This window comes from Rhineura floridana, chromosome 1, assembly GCF_030035675.1.
Source record: "Rhineura floridana isolate rRhiFlo1 chromosome 1, rRhiFlo1.hap2, whole genome shotgun sequence".
NCBI lineage: Eukaryota > Metazoa > Chordata > Lepidosauria > Squamata > Rhineuridae > Rhineura > Rhineura floridana.
In genome coordinates, this window is record NC_084480.1 from 40,332,812 (window position 1) to 40,347,660 (window position 14,849).

The following is a 14,849-nucleotide window of genomic DNA, read 5'->3' on the forward strand; positions in this document are numbered from 1 at the left end:
AATGAAACTTCTCTCTTTCAAATTTTAACTTTTCCACCTGTATTTCAGCATCCACTCTCACTCTCTCAATTTCCAACTCCCACTGCTTTTCTTTTTCCCCAATCTCCATCCTCAGTTGCATCATCTCAATCTCTCTGTCCTTATCTTTTTCCTCACTTTCCTTTCTCAACTTCTCTCTTAAATACTCTATATAAGCGGGATTGCTTGAATACCCTTCTGGGTTCTCTTCTCTGACAGGTTGTTTTTGTTGGACAGATGCGAATGCTATCAGTGCTACTCGCAATTCATCTACCCCTTTACCCTCGTGAGGTAAATTGAATGTTATGCACTTCTCCACCAGCTCCTCTCTTTTCATCTTTATATATTCAGCCATGTTTTAGGAGTTCACTCACACCTTGCCACACACTCTTTGCCAGTCACTCACAAGTAATCTTTATTTGTTATTTCTTTCAGCCACAGCACTTCTAGGGACTCTCTATTGTTCGTATCCCACCGCTACAGCCACCACATGTGACGTCCTTCCCTGATTCTCCCTGTCAGGTTCCCACCTGCTTGTGGCTACTGCCTTTCACTAGGCACCACCAGGGATACCATCAGTCCGGACCGTCCTTTATATGGTTTCTCACTCCGCTCTAGCACAGATCTCACTAGATCCCCCTGCTAGGCAGCACCACCAGTCACATCCTATAACCAATACTCCCAGAGACTTTGCCTGAGTCTCTCTCTAGCTGGTTACTTTTGTGACTGCGTGCTTATGCTGTTCCCAACCCCCTTGTATCTATATAGATAAAGCATACAACTCTGGGTTGCTCTGGATACTTGAATTGTTATTATTCCTCCCTTCACCGCTGCCACCATTAGATACTGTTTCTGTTCAGCCTTGGTAATTACCTTGCCCTCCCTTCTGGTATGTATATCCCCCAGCCAAGGATCAGGCCTTTGGTAAACCAAATAAGTATTTATTAAATATCAGAAATAACAAGATTAGTTTTAGAATGTTTTACAAGCGTATGGTTTCATCTATTCCTGTTTTGTACTTGACTTATTATTAATCAGAACTCCAACTCCCTCTTTCTCCACACTCCTGACTTCCACCCTCAAACACCTCTTTCTCCACACTCCCAACATCCACCACCAAACACCTTCTTCTCCACCCTACTAACATCCACCCAGATTCAACTGTCATTCTTCCATTTATACTCCCAGCCACTCAAACGCTCAGCCAATCATCCAGCATTCTACTGCTCATGTACTCCCCCCTCCTCTTTCACTCCACTTACCATATGTCTTCTATATTATTATTATTATTATTATTTATTAAATTTATATACCGCCCGACTAGCAATAGCTCTCTGGGCGGTGAACATAAAACAGCATAAAAATACAATAAATAACAGAACAATACTAAAATACAAGCAACAATCCAACACAATAAACATTTTTAAAATTAAATCAGTGTAATTTAAAATGCTTCAGAGAATAGGAAGGTTTTGACCTGGCGCCGGAAGGAGAGCAGAGTCGGCGCCAGGCGTACTTCCTCAGGGAGACTGTTCCATAGTTCGGGGGCCACCACTGAGAAGGCCCTAGATCTTGTCATCAGCCTCCGGGCCTCCCTGTGAGTTGGAACCCGGAGGAGGGCCTTCGTAGCAGAACGTAGTGCACGGGCCGGTTCATATCGGAAGAGGCGTTCCGCAAGGTATCGTGGTCCCGCACCATATAAGTCTTTATAGGTTAATACCAACACTTTGAATCTAGCCCGGAAACATATTGGCAACCAGTGCAAGCTGGCCAGAACAGGTGTTATATGCTTGGACCGCTTGGTCCTTGTCAGCAATCTGGCCGCCGCATTTTGCACTAGTTGTAGCTTCCGAACTGTCTTCAAAGGTAGCCCTACGTAAAGCGCATTACAGTAATCCAAACGTGAGGTTACCAGAGCATGTACCACTGATGTAAGGTCCTCTTTACTCAAATAGGGACGTAGCTGGGCTACCAACCGAAGTTGGTAAAACGCATTCCTAACCACCGAGGCTACTTGAGCCTCAAGTGAGAGGGAAGAGTCTAAAAAGACTCCCAGACTACGAACCCGGTCCTTTAGGGGGAGTGTAACCCCGTCCAGGACAGGGTATATATCCACCATCCGATCAGAGAACCCGTCCACCAACAGCATCTCAGTCTTGTCTGGATTGAGCTTCAGTTTGTTAACTCTCATCCAGTCCATTGTCGAGGCCAGGCAACGGTTCAGCAAATCGACAGCCTCACCTGAAGAAGATGAAAAGGAGAAGTAGAGCTGCGTGTCATCAGCATACTGATGACAACGCACTCCAAAACTCCTGATGACCTCTCCCAACGGCTTCATGTAGATATTAAAAAGCAGGGGGGACAAAACTGACCCCTGCGGGACCCCATATTGGAGAGCCCGCGGTGTCGAGCAATGTTCCCCAAGCACTACCTTCTGGAGACGACCCGCCAAGTAGGAGCGGAACCACTGCCAAGCAGTACCTCCAACTCCCAACTCCGCGAGCCTCTCCAGAAGGATACCATGGTCGATGGTATCAAAAGCCGCTGAGAGATCAAGGAGAATCAACAGAGTTACACTCCCTCTGTCTCATTCCCGACATAGGTCATCGTACAGGGCGACCAAGGCTGTCTCAGTGCCAAAACCGGGCCTAAAACCCGATTGAAATGGAACAGCATTATATAAACAGCACTTACCATATTTACCCTACAAGCAGGAACATCACACTTCCATCTTCCTTTTATTTCATCTGGGTCAGTCAGTGTGTTCCCCTGTTGATTATTCAACATCCCTACTCTTGGTTTAAATTTCCCTTTCATTTCTCTAATCTTTTGGAATAGGGCTCTTGTTCTTCCCTTTTTGTTGTCCTCTTCTATTTCTATATAATAACTATTGTAATAGTTCTCTTTGTCCCTACGTACTAGTTGCTGTATTGTTGCATTTAGGGTTCTGACCATGTTTCTGTTTGCTTTTGCTTTCCTTCTCTCTTTAACCATTTGAAGACTTTCTTCAGTCATCCATTGGGGTCTTTCTCTCTTTTTAACTAGAGGTATTGTCCTTTTGCAGTTTTCCCTGTTAATGTCTCTGACTTCAATCCATAGTTCTTCTGGTTCTCTGTCAACTAAGTTTAAAGCTTCAAACCTGTTCCTCATCTGATCTTTATATGCTTCTGGGATGTTATTTAAATTGTATTTTGGCATTATGATTGCTTTGTTGTTCTTCTTTAACTTTACTCTGATTTTCGATACGACCAGTTCATGATCTGTACCGCAGTCTGCTCCTGGTCTTGTTTTTGCGGAAAGTATGGAACATTTCCACCTTCTGTTACCAATTATATAATCAATTTGATTCCTATATTGACCATTTGGTGATGTCCACGTGTATAGTCATCTTTTCGGTTATTCAACAAATGTGTTTGCAAGAAACAAATTATTGGCTTCACAGAATTCAATAAGTCTTTCTCCTGCTTCGTTTCTGTCTGCTAGGCCCCATTTCCCCACAATTCCTAATTCTTCTCTGTTCCCTACTTTTACATTCCAATCCCCCATGATTATCAGCACATCTTGTTTTGGTGTGTGATCAATTTCTTTCTGTCCTTCTGCATAAAATCTCTCCAATTCCTCTTCTTCTGCGTTTGCCATCGGAGCATAGACTTGGTTGATGGTTATGTTGATAGGTTTCCCATTTAATCTCATTGATATCACTCGCTCAGACCTTGCGTTGTAGCTCCTAATTGCTCTTGCTACATCACTTCTCACTATTAAAGCAATCCCATTTCTTCTTAATTTCTCATTTCCTGCATAAAATATTTTGTAGTTGCCTGATTGGAAATGTCCCATTCCCGTCCATTTTAGTTCGCTCACACCAAGTATTGTAATGTTGATGCATTCCATTTCTTGCTTGACAATTTCTAACTTTCCCTAGTTCATGCTTCTCACATTCCATGTTCCTATTGTGTGCATCGTACAACTCTGGACTCTCCTTTCGCATCTGTGCGCATCAGCCTCTGGGCTTCCTTTCGGCTTTGACCCAACTGCGTCATTAGTCACAGCACTACTCGTACTTGTCCTTTGTTCTTCCCCAGTAGCTCAGTGAGTGCCTTCTGACCTGGGGGTCTCATCTTCCAGCACTATCTCGTGTTGCATTTTGAATACTCTGTTCATAGGGTTTTTGTGGTAAGAGGTATTCAGAGGTGGTTTACCATTGCCTTCCTCTGAGTTTGGATGCATCTTAGTCTGGTGTCTCAGCTTTGACCATTCCGCCTTGGGTGCCCCTACTAGGAGTCTAGCCTCTTGGTCTAGACTCCTGACGACATTGCTCTCAGCTTCTTCAGCACTCTCAACCCCCCTCCCCACGTTAAGGTGTGCATCCGAAGAGGAGGATAGATGAAATAGAGGAGATTTAATCATGACTAACTTAAGTCCATTGATTTCAGAGAGTCTACTCTGAGTGTGACTTAGTGGGATACAAGCTTGCATGATTAGAGGCTGTGGGCCAGTGGTAGAGCATCTGCTTTGCATGCAGAAGGTCCCTGGTTCAATCCCTGGCATCTCCACATAGGGCTGGGAGAGATTCTTTGAAACCCTGGAGAGCTGCTGCCAGTCAGCTTCCTATGTTCCTGTATTATGTATCTGTGTATTATTTGCACAACCAATTAAGCATTTTATTATTTTGTTGATTACAAAGGGTGATTTGCTTGAAAACAGAATATTTGTTCCTGATTGCCTCTGTTCCTTCAGTTGACTACTGTTGCCATACATTCTTTATATTTTGTTATGATGCTAGCTTTATTAACAATAGGCTATCTCGAAGCCTTTTCATTTTCAGTGGAGTATGCGCACATGATGTATTCCTTTTAAGTACTGTACTATCTCATAATGTCTATTGGGATTTCTGGTTGGAAAGTCTTCCTGTATCAAAATCCCACTATGCATGGAAAGCTTACATGTGACGAATAAGGCTAGTAGCCCAGCTTTCTATGAGCATGTGCTAATGATGATCACAAGTGCTAGTTTTAGTCAACTGTAAAAGTATCCTCAGATGATTATAAAAAACATTATTTTAAGGTTCTTCCTACCAGCACTTCCCCCCCCCCCAAAAATCCTGCTGGCTGAGTCAGGATACTTGGGCATGTAGGTACCAGGACTTTTCCAATCCTCTTTTTCTTCTACAGCACCTTTTCACATTTAAAAATCTGTTCCGGGGTGGGAGCATGGCAAGCTGCAAACCATAATGGCTGCCTGATTCGGTCTCACCGACTCCTGTTGCCACATTTTAGGATGCAGCCATATTAGGAGTGAGAACTCATCAGAATTCCAAAAGGTTTTTACTGGGGGAATAACTCAGGCATCCAGCTGGCACAGAAACATTATCTTACTGATTATTTTAGCCCTAAATTAAATGCTGGAGGAAGGGAGGGTGGTTCTTGAATTGAGGATGCCATTATATCTACTAAATCTTTCAAAACAGGGTGGGCAGAGGGGGAAGATATCACAGCCATTATTCAACGTGAAATGGCAGTCAAATTCTCACAGCCGAGAAAATATCTTTAGGAGGAGTGGTATGTTAGTTTAAAATCCTTTGAAGTTCAGTTAGCCTCTTATGGACTCTAAAGTGAAAGAAGTAGAAAAGGCTGCAACCAAGGCTTTGGAACTGGGAGTGCAACACGTGGAATATATATGAAAGCTCTGACATGCTAATTTGGATTTACAGTTAAATTTTTGGATTTGGAGGATAGAGGGTGCCAACAGAATATTAGTCTATGTGGGATTCCTGAAGACATTGAATCTGTCAATATTAGGGGTTTCCTGATTGATTGGTGGGAGTCTTTATTTCCAGACTGGTCTATTACATCTCAGGATATAGAACATGTACATTGGGCTCTTTACCCCAAACCACCACTCAATCAAAGCCTCGGGATATGGTGAAATGTTTTTTACACTACCTTGCTAAGGAGAAATTCCTGAAGAGGATATGTAATTTTAAAAAACTGAAGCTCCAGGAACATATAATTATGGTGCTTCAAGATTTTAGTGAAGACATCCTTTGGCAACAGCGTTATCTAAGACCGGCTACAAGAAGCAAAGATTTCATACTGCTGGAGGTTCCCATTTAGACTTATGGTGATGGTGGACAGAGTCCTGCATTCGGCCACCACCTGTCAAGAAGCTGCACAGATACTGACAATGTTGGGGCTTAACGTTTCCTGGAAGGAAGACGATCTGGAAAGGAAAGATGAGAGGGACTCAGCCACAATGAACACTTGGTCTACTGTGTTATCCTGTCGTCAGACCGAAAAGTGTAATATGGCTGACAGGGCATGGAACAACACCCAAATGCTTCAAGGAATCTTCACTCCTAGACAAAAGAAGGACAATCTAAGTAGAAAATGTGGCCGTTTTCTCTTGTGTGATTGATGGATGGAGTGAATTTGGGGTACTCAGGCAGATTAACCATGGGTTTACCCCCTCCCCCAACAGATTGGTGGAGCAGCAGAATAAAGTCCTGTTTGGAAATATCTTCTTGGTTGATACAGAGGGCTGTGCCTTCTTTTAATTTAATTTATGAAAGTAAATTTAGAGATGTAGTGGCAGCGGAGGAGGAGGGGGCCACTTCAGGCTAAAACTGGGATAACATTCCTCCCTTTTAGTTTATTTCTTTTATTAATTTATTTATTACATTTATATCTTGACCTAAAAACCAATCTAAAATATCTTAAAAACAAAAGATCTTAAAACCTATTAAAACAAATCATAAGAAAAAATATTAAAACAAAGCATCTTAAAAAACATATTAAAACAAAGTATCTTTAAAAACATATTTTTTTTAAAAAGCTTTAAAATCTAAAAAAGTATTTCCAACACAGATGCGGACTGGGATAAGGTCTCTGCTTAAAAGACTTGTTGTAAAACGAAGGTCTTTAGCAGGTGCCGAAAAGATAACAGAGATATTGCCTGTCTAATATTTAAGGGGAGGGAATTCCAAAGGGTAGGTGTCAAAACACGGAACACGGAATGGACCTCCTGATAAGATGGTATCTGCAGGAGGCTCTCACCCGCAGAACATAGTGATTGACTGTGTGTGTAAGGGGTAAAATGATCTTTCAGGTGCCATGGTTCCAAGCAAGATAGAGCTTTGTACACCAAAACCAAAACCTTGAAGTTGGCTTAGTAGTTGTGTATTGCTGATAGACGGCAAAGGGATATTTTCTCTCGCAGGACTCATGGTCCGACCAGTCTTAAGGGCAGCCCCATACAGAGCACATTACAATAATCCAGCCAGAATTACCAATGCATGGACATGTTGCTGTGTGTGTTTGTGTGCTTAATTTTGTTTAAAAGCAGCACAACAGCAGCAGAGTAACAGCAGACGTTGAAATGTGAGTGTGCCACCGTGTGCGTGCGTTTACCTAAGAAAGCAGGCTTTTACCCTGCATCAGGATCAGTGAGACTGGAGACTGAGTAAAATAAGAAAACCTATTTTATTTGTAGAAATACATAGTTGATTGAAAGGCATACCTAGTTCTAACTAACTAGCTGTGTTGGAGGCATAACGCCCAGGTGCGGGAGTTAGCCCCATGCTAGGAGAGAGAGCAGAGACAAAGGGATGTCTCCTCTCTCCCGGACAGTCAGAGAAGAAAGGAGTGGAAAGGGCGGAAGGAGGAGAGGCAGGTAAGCTTCCCTAAAGACGTCACAGTCTAGCGACAGAAGGAAGTCAGTCAGAGCATCACAGGTAAAGGTAAACAAGCCTATCCATCTGGCGGACCCTAGCTCTGTCTCCCTTCTGGAACACAAACAAAAGAACAAAACAGGAGTTGCTCTTGCCCCACTTCCACCAGGACAACAATGGTCAGGCTATCCCGGTCCAGAAATGGCTGCAGCTGTGTTACCAGCCAGGGATGGTAAAAGGCACTCCTAGCCACGGAGGTCACCTGGGCCTCCAGTGACAAAGGTGGATCCAGAAGCACCACCAGACTATTAACCTGCTCTTTCAGAGGGAGTACGACCCCATCCAAAGCAGGCAACTGACCAATTATCCGAACTTGGGAACCACCAACCCACAGCTTCTCCGTCTTGTTGGATTCAGGCTCAGTTTATTGGCCCTCATCCAGGCTACCATCAAGCACTGGTCTAGGGCTTGCAAGGCCTCTCCTGATTCACATGTTACACAGAAATAGAGCTGGGTATCATCAGCATACTGCTGATACCTTGCCCCAAATCTCCTGAATTCATGAACTTAAAATAATCAGGGAGGAAGCAGTCCCCGAAGACTTTGCTGCTATTTGGTGGCCCTCCATATCCATATGGAGAGGCATATGATGCTTTGTTACTTCCCAAAGAAATATAGTTCTATTTGGAAGAATCAATGAAATATATTTGTATACCCCTCCTAGTTATTGCCTCAACTTAGTGTGAACAGAATCTTCACATGGAATTGGTTTATTTTGTATTGTGTTTATCAAACTGAAGTGTTTCTGTATCATTGTAATTTGTTTTTGTTGTAATTATTTTTAAAACTTAATAAAAGTTTAAATTAAAAAAAAGATCTGTTCTTGGGGTTTGTTGGTTCCTCTTGAGCACTATGCAATGTGACATGAAGGAATAACAGACATACCCTATATGCCCATGAAAAAGTACTTTCTGTTCAAGCACTGCTCTTTGAGTCTAAGCTGTAGTATGTCAAATAAATTATTTTTAAGTTCATGAATAATTTCTTAGACTGAGATTATGTCAAAATCAAAAGAAGAAACACCCACAGCTAGTGGCTGATTATTCTTGTTGCTGCAAATTATATTATACCTTTCCTCCAAGGATCTCATGGTGGTATGTATGGTTGTTCCCCTCCTCATTTCATCTTCACAACAATCCTGTGAGGTAGGTTAGGCTGAGAGATAGTGACTGGTTCAAGATCACACAGTGAGCTTCATGCCTGTGTGGGAATTTGAACCCTGGTCTTCCAGGTCCTAATCCAATGCTCAAACTCAGGGGTGGGGAACCTGTGGCCCTCCAGATGTTGAGGGACTACAAATCCCATCATCCCTAACCACTGACCAGGCTGGCTGGGGCTGATGGGAGTTGTAGTCCAACATCATTTGAAGTTTTACCGGTCCCCAACCATTCTCTAACCACTACACCATACTGGTTGAGGCAGCAATTATTTTATGCTGAATAAATTGTGTTTAAATATATGTAAGAGGAAGGAGGAGGGGGAACCCCAAGATGCCAAAAAAAGAAATTCTTGAGTAGGAAATCCAAATAGATTTATTAAAAAGGAAGAAGCCCAACGCGTTTCGGCCACTCGAGACTTGGCCTTTGTCAGGGGCTATAGATAAAACCATACAATAATCCATTTAGTGACATAATCATATCATATCGTACAGCATATGATGATACAATGTAATGGGGAAAAATAGATAAATACTTACATAACGAATCTAAACTGTCTATCTTGAACTGTTTTATATGCAGAATGTGCATGTAATCAAGAATTTCTTTTTTCAGCATCTTGGGGTTCCCCCTCCTCCTTCCTCTTGCTGCTTTTGGATGCCATCCACCCCTGTTGTTTGTTTAAATATATGTGCCCATTTCAGTGTCAGACTCATATTTGACAGATTAATTGGTTGAAGTATAAAGAAGGTTGATTACAGAATTGTGCATTGTGTATGTATTAATGTGTGTTATTTTTACTTTTAGGTCTATGCTGCTCAGCTATGCAAATCGTTTTGCGAGGTCTTAAAGGATATAAACACTGAGGGTCAAGTTCAAATTCTGAAGGTAAATGATGAATTTTCCAGTTGATTCTTAAAATGTGTTATGTATAAGAATAGCCAAAATTACGGTGTTTTGTCTCATTGTCATATCTGGTTTTGTAGAAATTTTAAATAATACATTTTATTTTATTTATCATTTATTTTTTAAATTTATATCCCACCATTCTTCCCAGAAGGAGGAATATTTTAAGATTTGAATTTTAAATTTTGTTGTTGTGATGGAACAAACTGATGAAATATTAAACTTCCCTCTAGTGATTTCACTATATACAAATGAACAACCCTGGTGAAGATTATACTGTCTTCATAATCAGTCAGATAAAGTTTGTTTTAAAGCATAGACATTTCACCTACAGTTACAATCTTGTACTGTGTGTATCCGTCTTTCATAACCACACATGGTAGCTGCTTTGGAAAGGGAGTATTAAAACAATTTAGCTCCAGTGGCAAGAACAAGGGAGAAGTTGTTAGGAGATTCCTTTCCCCCTCGCAGAGCTACAATTCCCAAAGTGGTTTAACAATAAATCTCTCTTCCCAGGGACCTCTAGGAATTGTAGTTGTGTGAGTGGGATAGGGGTCTCCTAACAACTCTCAGCACCCTTTACAAACTATAGTTCCCAGGATTCTTTGGGGAAAGAAGTGGTATGATATGGCTTTAAATCCATGACGCAGAGAAAGGAAGATGGAATGAGAGGCATGTGGCACAATAAAGGAAGGGGAAAAGAAAGTGGTTTGGTAATGCAACCATGGTTGCAAGGAAGGGACGGGAGACGTCAAAGACACAGAAGTCAGGGCAGGTGCCAGACATGCTGGGGCTCTTGGGCACCAGCTTGCCCCAGGCCCTGGCATGCGTGCGCACACACACACCTACCTGTCTCTCGCAGGAAGGGAGCTTCTTCTGCCTGCCCATTTGCTGGCTCTGTCTCTCCTGTCTTTTGCAGCGGTGTGGGCTGCTACGCATGCACATCGCTGCCATCAACCAAGATGGCGCTGGAGGCTTCAGCCCCTTAGGGAAACCTCAGCTGCCATTTTGTTTAATGGCAGTCCTGCGTGATAACCCACACAGCCTCAAAAGATAGGAGAGACGGGTAGGTGGAGCCAGTGAATGGGTGGGTGGAAGAAGCTCCCTCCCTGCAATCCACAGCAGTTACTCTGCCGTGGATCACGGACAAGGAGTGCTATTCCTCCCCCACCCTGTCAAGAGGCTCTTCAGGGGCCTCTGTGGCTCCAGGGGCCCTCAGCCAGGGCCTGACCTGGCAGCCCTTTGGGACCGGCCCTGACAGAAGTCAAGGAGAAGCAGGGGAATAGAGCAAATGCAGTCAAGGAAATAGGGTGGGTATGTTGCATAGGGAGGGTTGGAGATTATTGTGATGCAAGTCTTGTTTTCAAAGATACTAACTTTTACATGAGTGTTCATGCTTCTGTAGTAGTGCTCAGTGCACACAACGTTAGCTTTATAGATTATATTCACTAATAGGCAAAAAACCTTGCAGTTTAAGAATGTACCTATAACCAATAGATATTTCTATCAAACTTTAAACAGCAGGGAAATTGGGCAGCTATAGTGAATGCAGCAGGGGAGCAAGAGACCTGACCTCCTGTCTGAGATAATTGTACTGCCCTACAAATTTGTCAAAATGCAAACACAATTTGGGTTGGTCTTTCACATTCCAATCCACTTCCTGTGTAGCTTGGAAGAATTTGGTAACATATAACATGGTCAGTAATAGGATCGAAGGTACTCTTTGCTTATGGCTGATTTTTTAATTAATTTCAACGAATTATGAGATCACTGACAGAAAAAAGTCCAACAGGGGTCTGAATTTTTTCTCTCTTGTTTTACACTTTGAACTCTAGATTCTTTCTGAGTGTTTTGTGTATCCCCATGAAAACCTAGAGGGTTGTTAAGCTAGTGTTTATGAATTCAGGACTATAAGTTTTGTAAAGTTTTATTTTGAAATTATCTTATGGGAAGCAGCAGAAAGGCATGGGGTATATTTTCAGTTTAATATTGCGGAATGCTGAAAATCCATGCTGGCTATAGTATGCAGCCTCTCGTGTGGCTGTATAATTAACTACATTTTTTAAAAATGTTTAGAAGAATTTATAAACTGCTTAATCAAAACATCTCTATGCAAACTACATAGAACAATGTAAAACAATTTTTAGTATACAAAAAGAATCAGCAAAATTTAAAAACAGGCTTACGTAACTTGTTTACATGTCCAGATAAGCTTGCTGAAACAAAAAAGGTTTTTGCAAGCATCTAAAACAGCACAACAAGGGTGACTGTCTAATGTTAATTATAAAACAAAGAACTCTATTTTCATAAAATCTGTAAACTGTCTTAGCTATAATTTAAGAACTTTTTTCCCCATAAAACATGTAACTATATTAATGGTATCCTAGAAACACTTCTCAAGCTGTTGAAAAGAACACAGCTATTGCTAAAAACTATTTTTTGTTGAATGTAATTGGTGTGTATATTTTGTAAATGTGTTCTCTAGGAAACCGGAGAGAGACAATGTGAAGATGTTAATTAAGATGTTACAATATTGCTATTATTGCTTTGAAAATTTAATAGTTTTATTACGATATCTTTTGTGATACTGATTAAATCTTGTTGCGACGTGTTACTAATAATAAATGGAATGTTACATAATTACTCAAGTAAAAGTCTGCAAGCAATTAATTTTTCAGAAAGCGGTGACGGCAGTCGTGTTCTTTATGGCATTTGCTGTCTGTAAACATACAGGCTTTTGAGTCATTTGCTATGAAATTTGAAGGAAAGCATAGATCTCATTTCATTTTTCTTTTTCTGTGCTATAATGGTGTCTTGCAGAGCACTTTGAAAGGGGCCTTGCAGGACCTGACAGTCAGCTGCTTTTTGAGTCTAGCTAAGCCGCTTACTAAGTGCTATTTTGCAAGCAAAAAAAGTCACCTGACATCATTGTGATATCAAATGATTGAAAGATAGGTGGCTATACCTACGTGCCAAACTTGGTCAGAGAAGAGCAGAGAAGATACTTCTTTACCCTTGCTGTACTGTATTTTGGCACATTTTGCTGTTTTTAATGCTTTATATTAATGGTTTTATTATGCATGTTTGTAATATTTGTTATTTTTTTTCTGTACAACACTTGGAAATATTTTTATATTAAGCGGTACAGTAATGCTGTGTGTGTGTAAATATATGCACACACATAATTAAATTAAAAGATGTGACCACTCTAGGTGATATTCTGCTATCTTTCACACTGCTCCAGTAACATCCATTTTCTTCAATTCGCATTTCAGGGCAATCATCGTTTCTGTTTCCTATGCTGAAATAGCCTAATAATCTTAGATCATGAAATGGACACCATCTTAGTGGTCAGTTAAGATTTGCTCCCTACTAAAAAGAATGTAGTCACACTGGGGGCATTCAAACATTCCTTCAAGTGATGGTTCTGAGGCATCTTGAATAGGTGCTGGTCCTGTGTGTGTCTGTGTGTTCTGTCCTCTTCTCGCACTCAGAGCTTAATTCAATGCTTCCTGTTTTAACTAAACTTGTAGTGACATACTGTAACAGCAGGATTTGGCTTGATTTAAACCAGAAGTAGTTAATTTAGCGTGTAAGGGAAGGAAGGAGGAAAGAGCACATTGAATCTTCTCGACATAGTCAAGGAGAAATGTGGATATGTATACAAGACAAGAATATACATCCTTTTTTTTCTGTTGATTGAACCAGGAATAATATATGAGCAGTTACCTTAACTGCTTTATAACCAAAACCTGTCTCATGTCTTTCAGGTTGTAGAAAATGTCCTCAAAGTAAACCCAGTGTTGGGCCCTGAAATGTTTCAACCTCTTTTGCCATCTGTGTTTCAGGGAATTATAAATGGGGAGGTAAGAATATCTTATCCATTGCAAAAAATGTAGTATGGCTTTTATATAGAAAAAGTAGGTGTATAATCATAAATTGAATGTTTTATACACAATTTTACTTTTCATCATACCTCATTTTTTCAAAATGATTTTCTACTCTTCCTTGATTGTCTCAAATTCATCTTGGGTATTTGGGGTCGGTTGCAGTGCATCTGATATCATACTAATAAAGAAATATTCCTTTTGTTTGAGTTATTCCTTTCAAAGTTAAATCAAACAATGGACAGAATATTGATGAAATATAATTAGTATTAAATATAATTAGAGAATGATTTTACCAGGACACTTACAATCACCATGCTTTTGGCTGGGACATTGAGGGTTCTATTCAACTAAGTGCAACTAAGAGTACACCCATTGAAAAAGTTAATCATGCCTATTAACTTCAGTGGTACCACTCTAAGTAGGACAAGCACTGACTACCACCCTGAAGTAATATATCAAAACTTAGCAACTGCTACGATATATGCTAGTTTCATTGAAATTGGCCACCACAACGCAAGGGGTGAAGCAAATCCCTTTCGCTCCCCCATTCAACTTTAAAGATATCTAGCACAAACCCCCCTGCAATTACCTTCCTGAAATTTAGCAAGATGTATACTCTCAGAAGGGACTACCATGCCGGCAGATTTCATCCAATTATGTCAAAAAGCAATTTTGTTGTTGATTTCTCAATTATAGTTAATGCTTTAGATTTTGCAAAGCAGGATTGACCAAGCCAAATTGACCCATTTTCTGAAATGCCGAAGCAGGATCCAAACGGAATCTTTTTGGTGTGCATCCCCATTGGAAAGTTCACTGTGGTGCTATTACCCCTCTCTCAGTCCTTTGAGGCCAGGGAAGATAGCCACACTCAGCATCATGGTATCCCTCCTGGAAGTGTCCCTTATTTGTGCCAGTATATAGCTATACACAAAGGAGAAAAAATTCACTACCCTTAATCAAACCTAACTTGAAAAGAACAGAGTTAAGGTGAAACACAGTTTGTAAATTATATAAACATAGATTTTTAATTTGCCAAAGAATAAAACAAACTATAAATAAATAGAAAGAAAGCACTTCTTTTTCTCACATATAGGCTACAGCCAATTAAAAATAAGTGTTCCTGAAAGCATATAACGGCCAGATGTGTTTCAA

The 14,849-nt window shown here is 40.8% G+C and overlaps 1 protein-coding gene across 1 annotated transcript in view; it reads left to right on the forward strand.

Moving 5' to 3' along the window:
* The window catches only part of IPO11 (importin 11), a 140,875-nt gene that overhangs the window by 89,041 nt on the left and 36,985 nt on the right, over positions 1-14,849 (forward strand). Inside the window, exons 23-24 of the mRNA XM_061619056.1 lie at positions 9,709-9,789; positions 13,578-13,673. Coding sequence (XP_061475040.1) covers positions 9,709-9,789; positions 13,578-13,673 — 177 coding nt within the window. The remainder of the gene's footprint in view (positions 1-9,708; positions 9,790-13,577; positions 13,674-14,849) is intronic.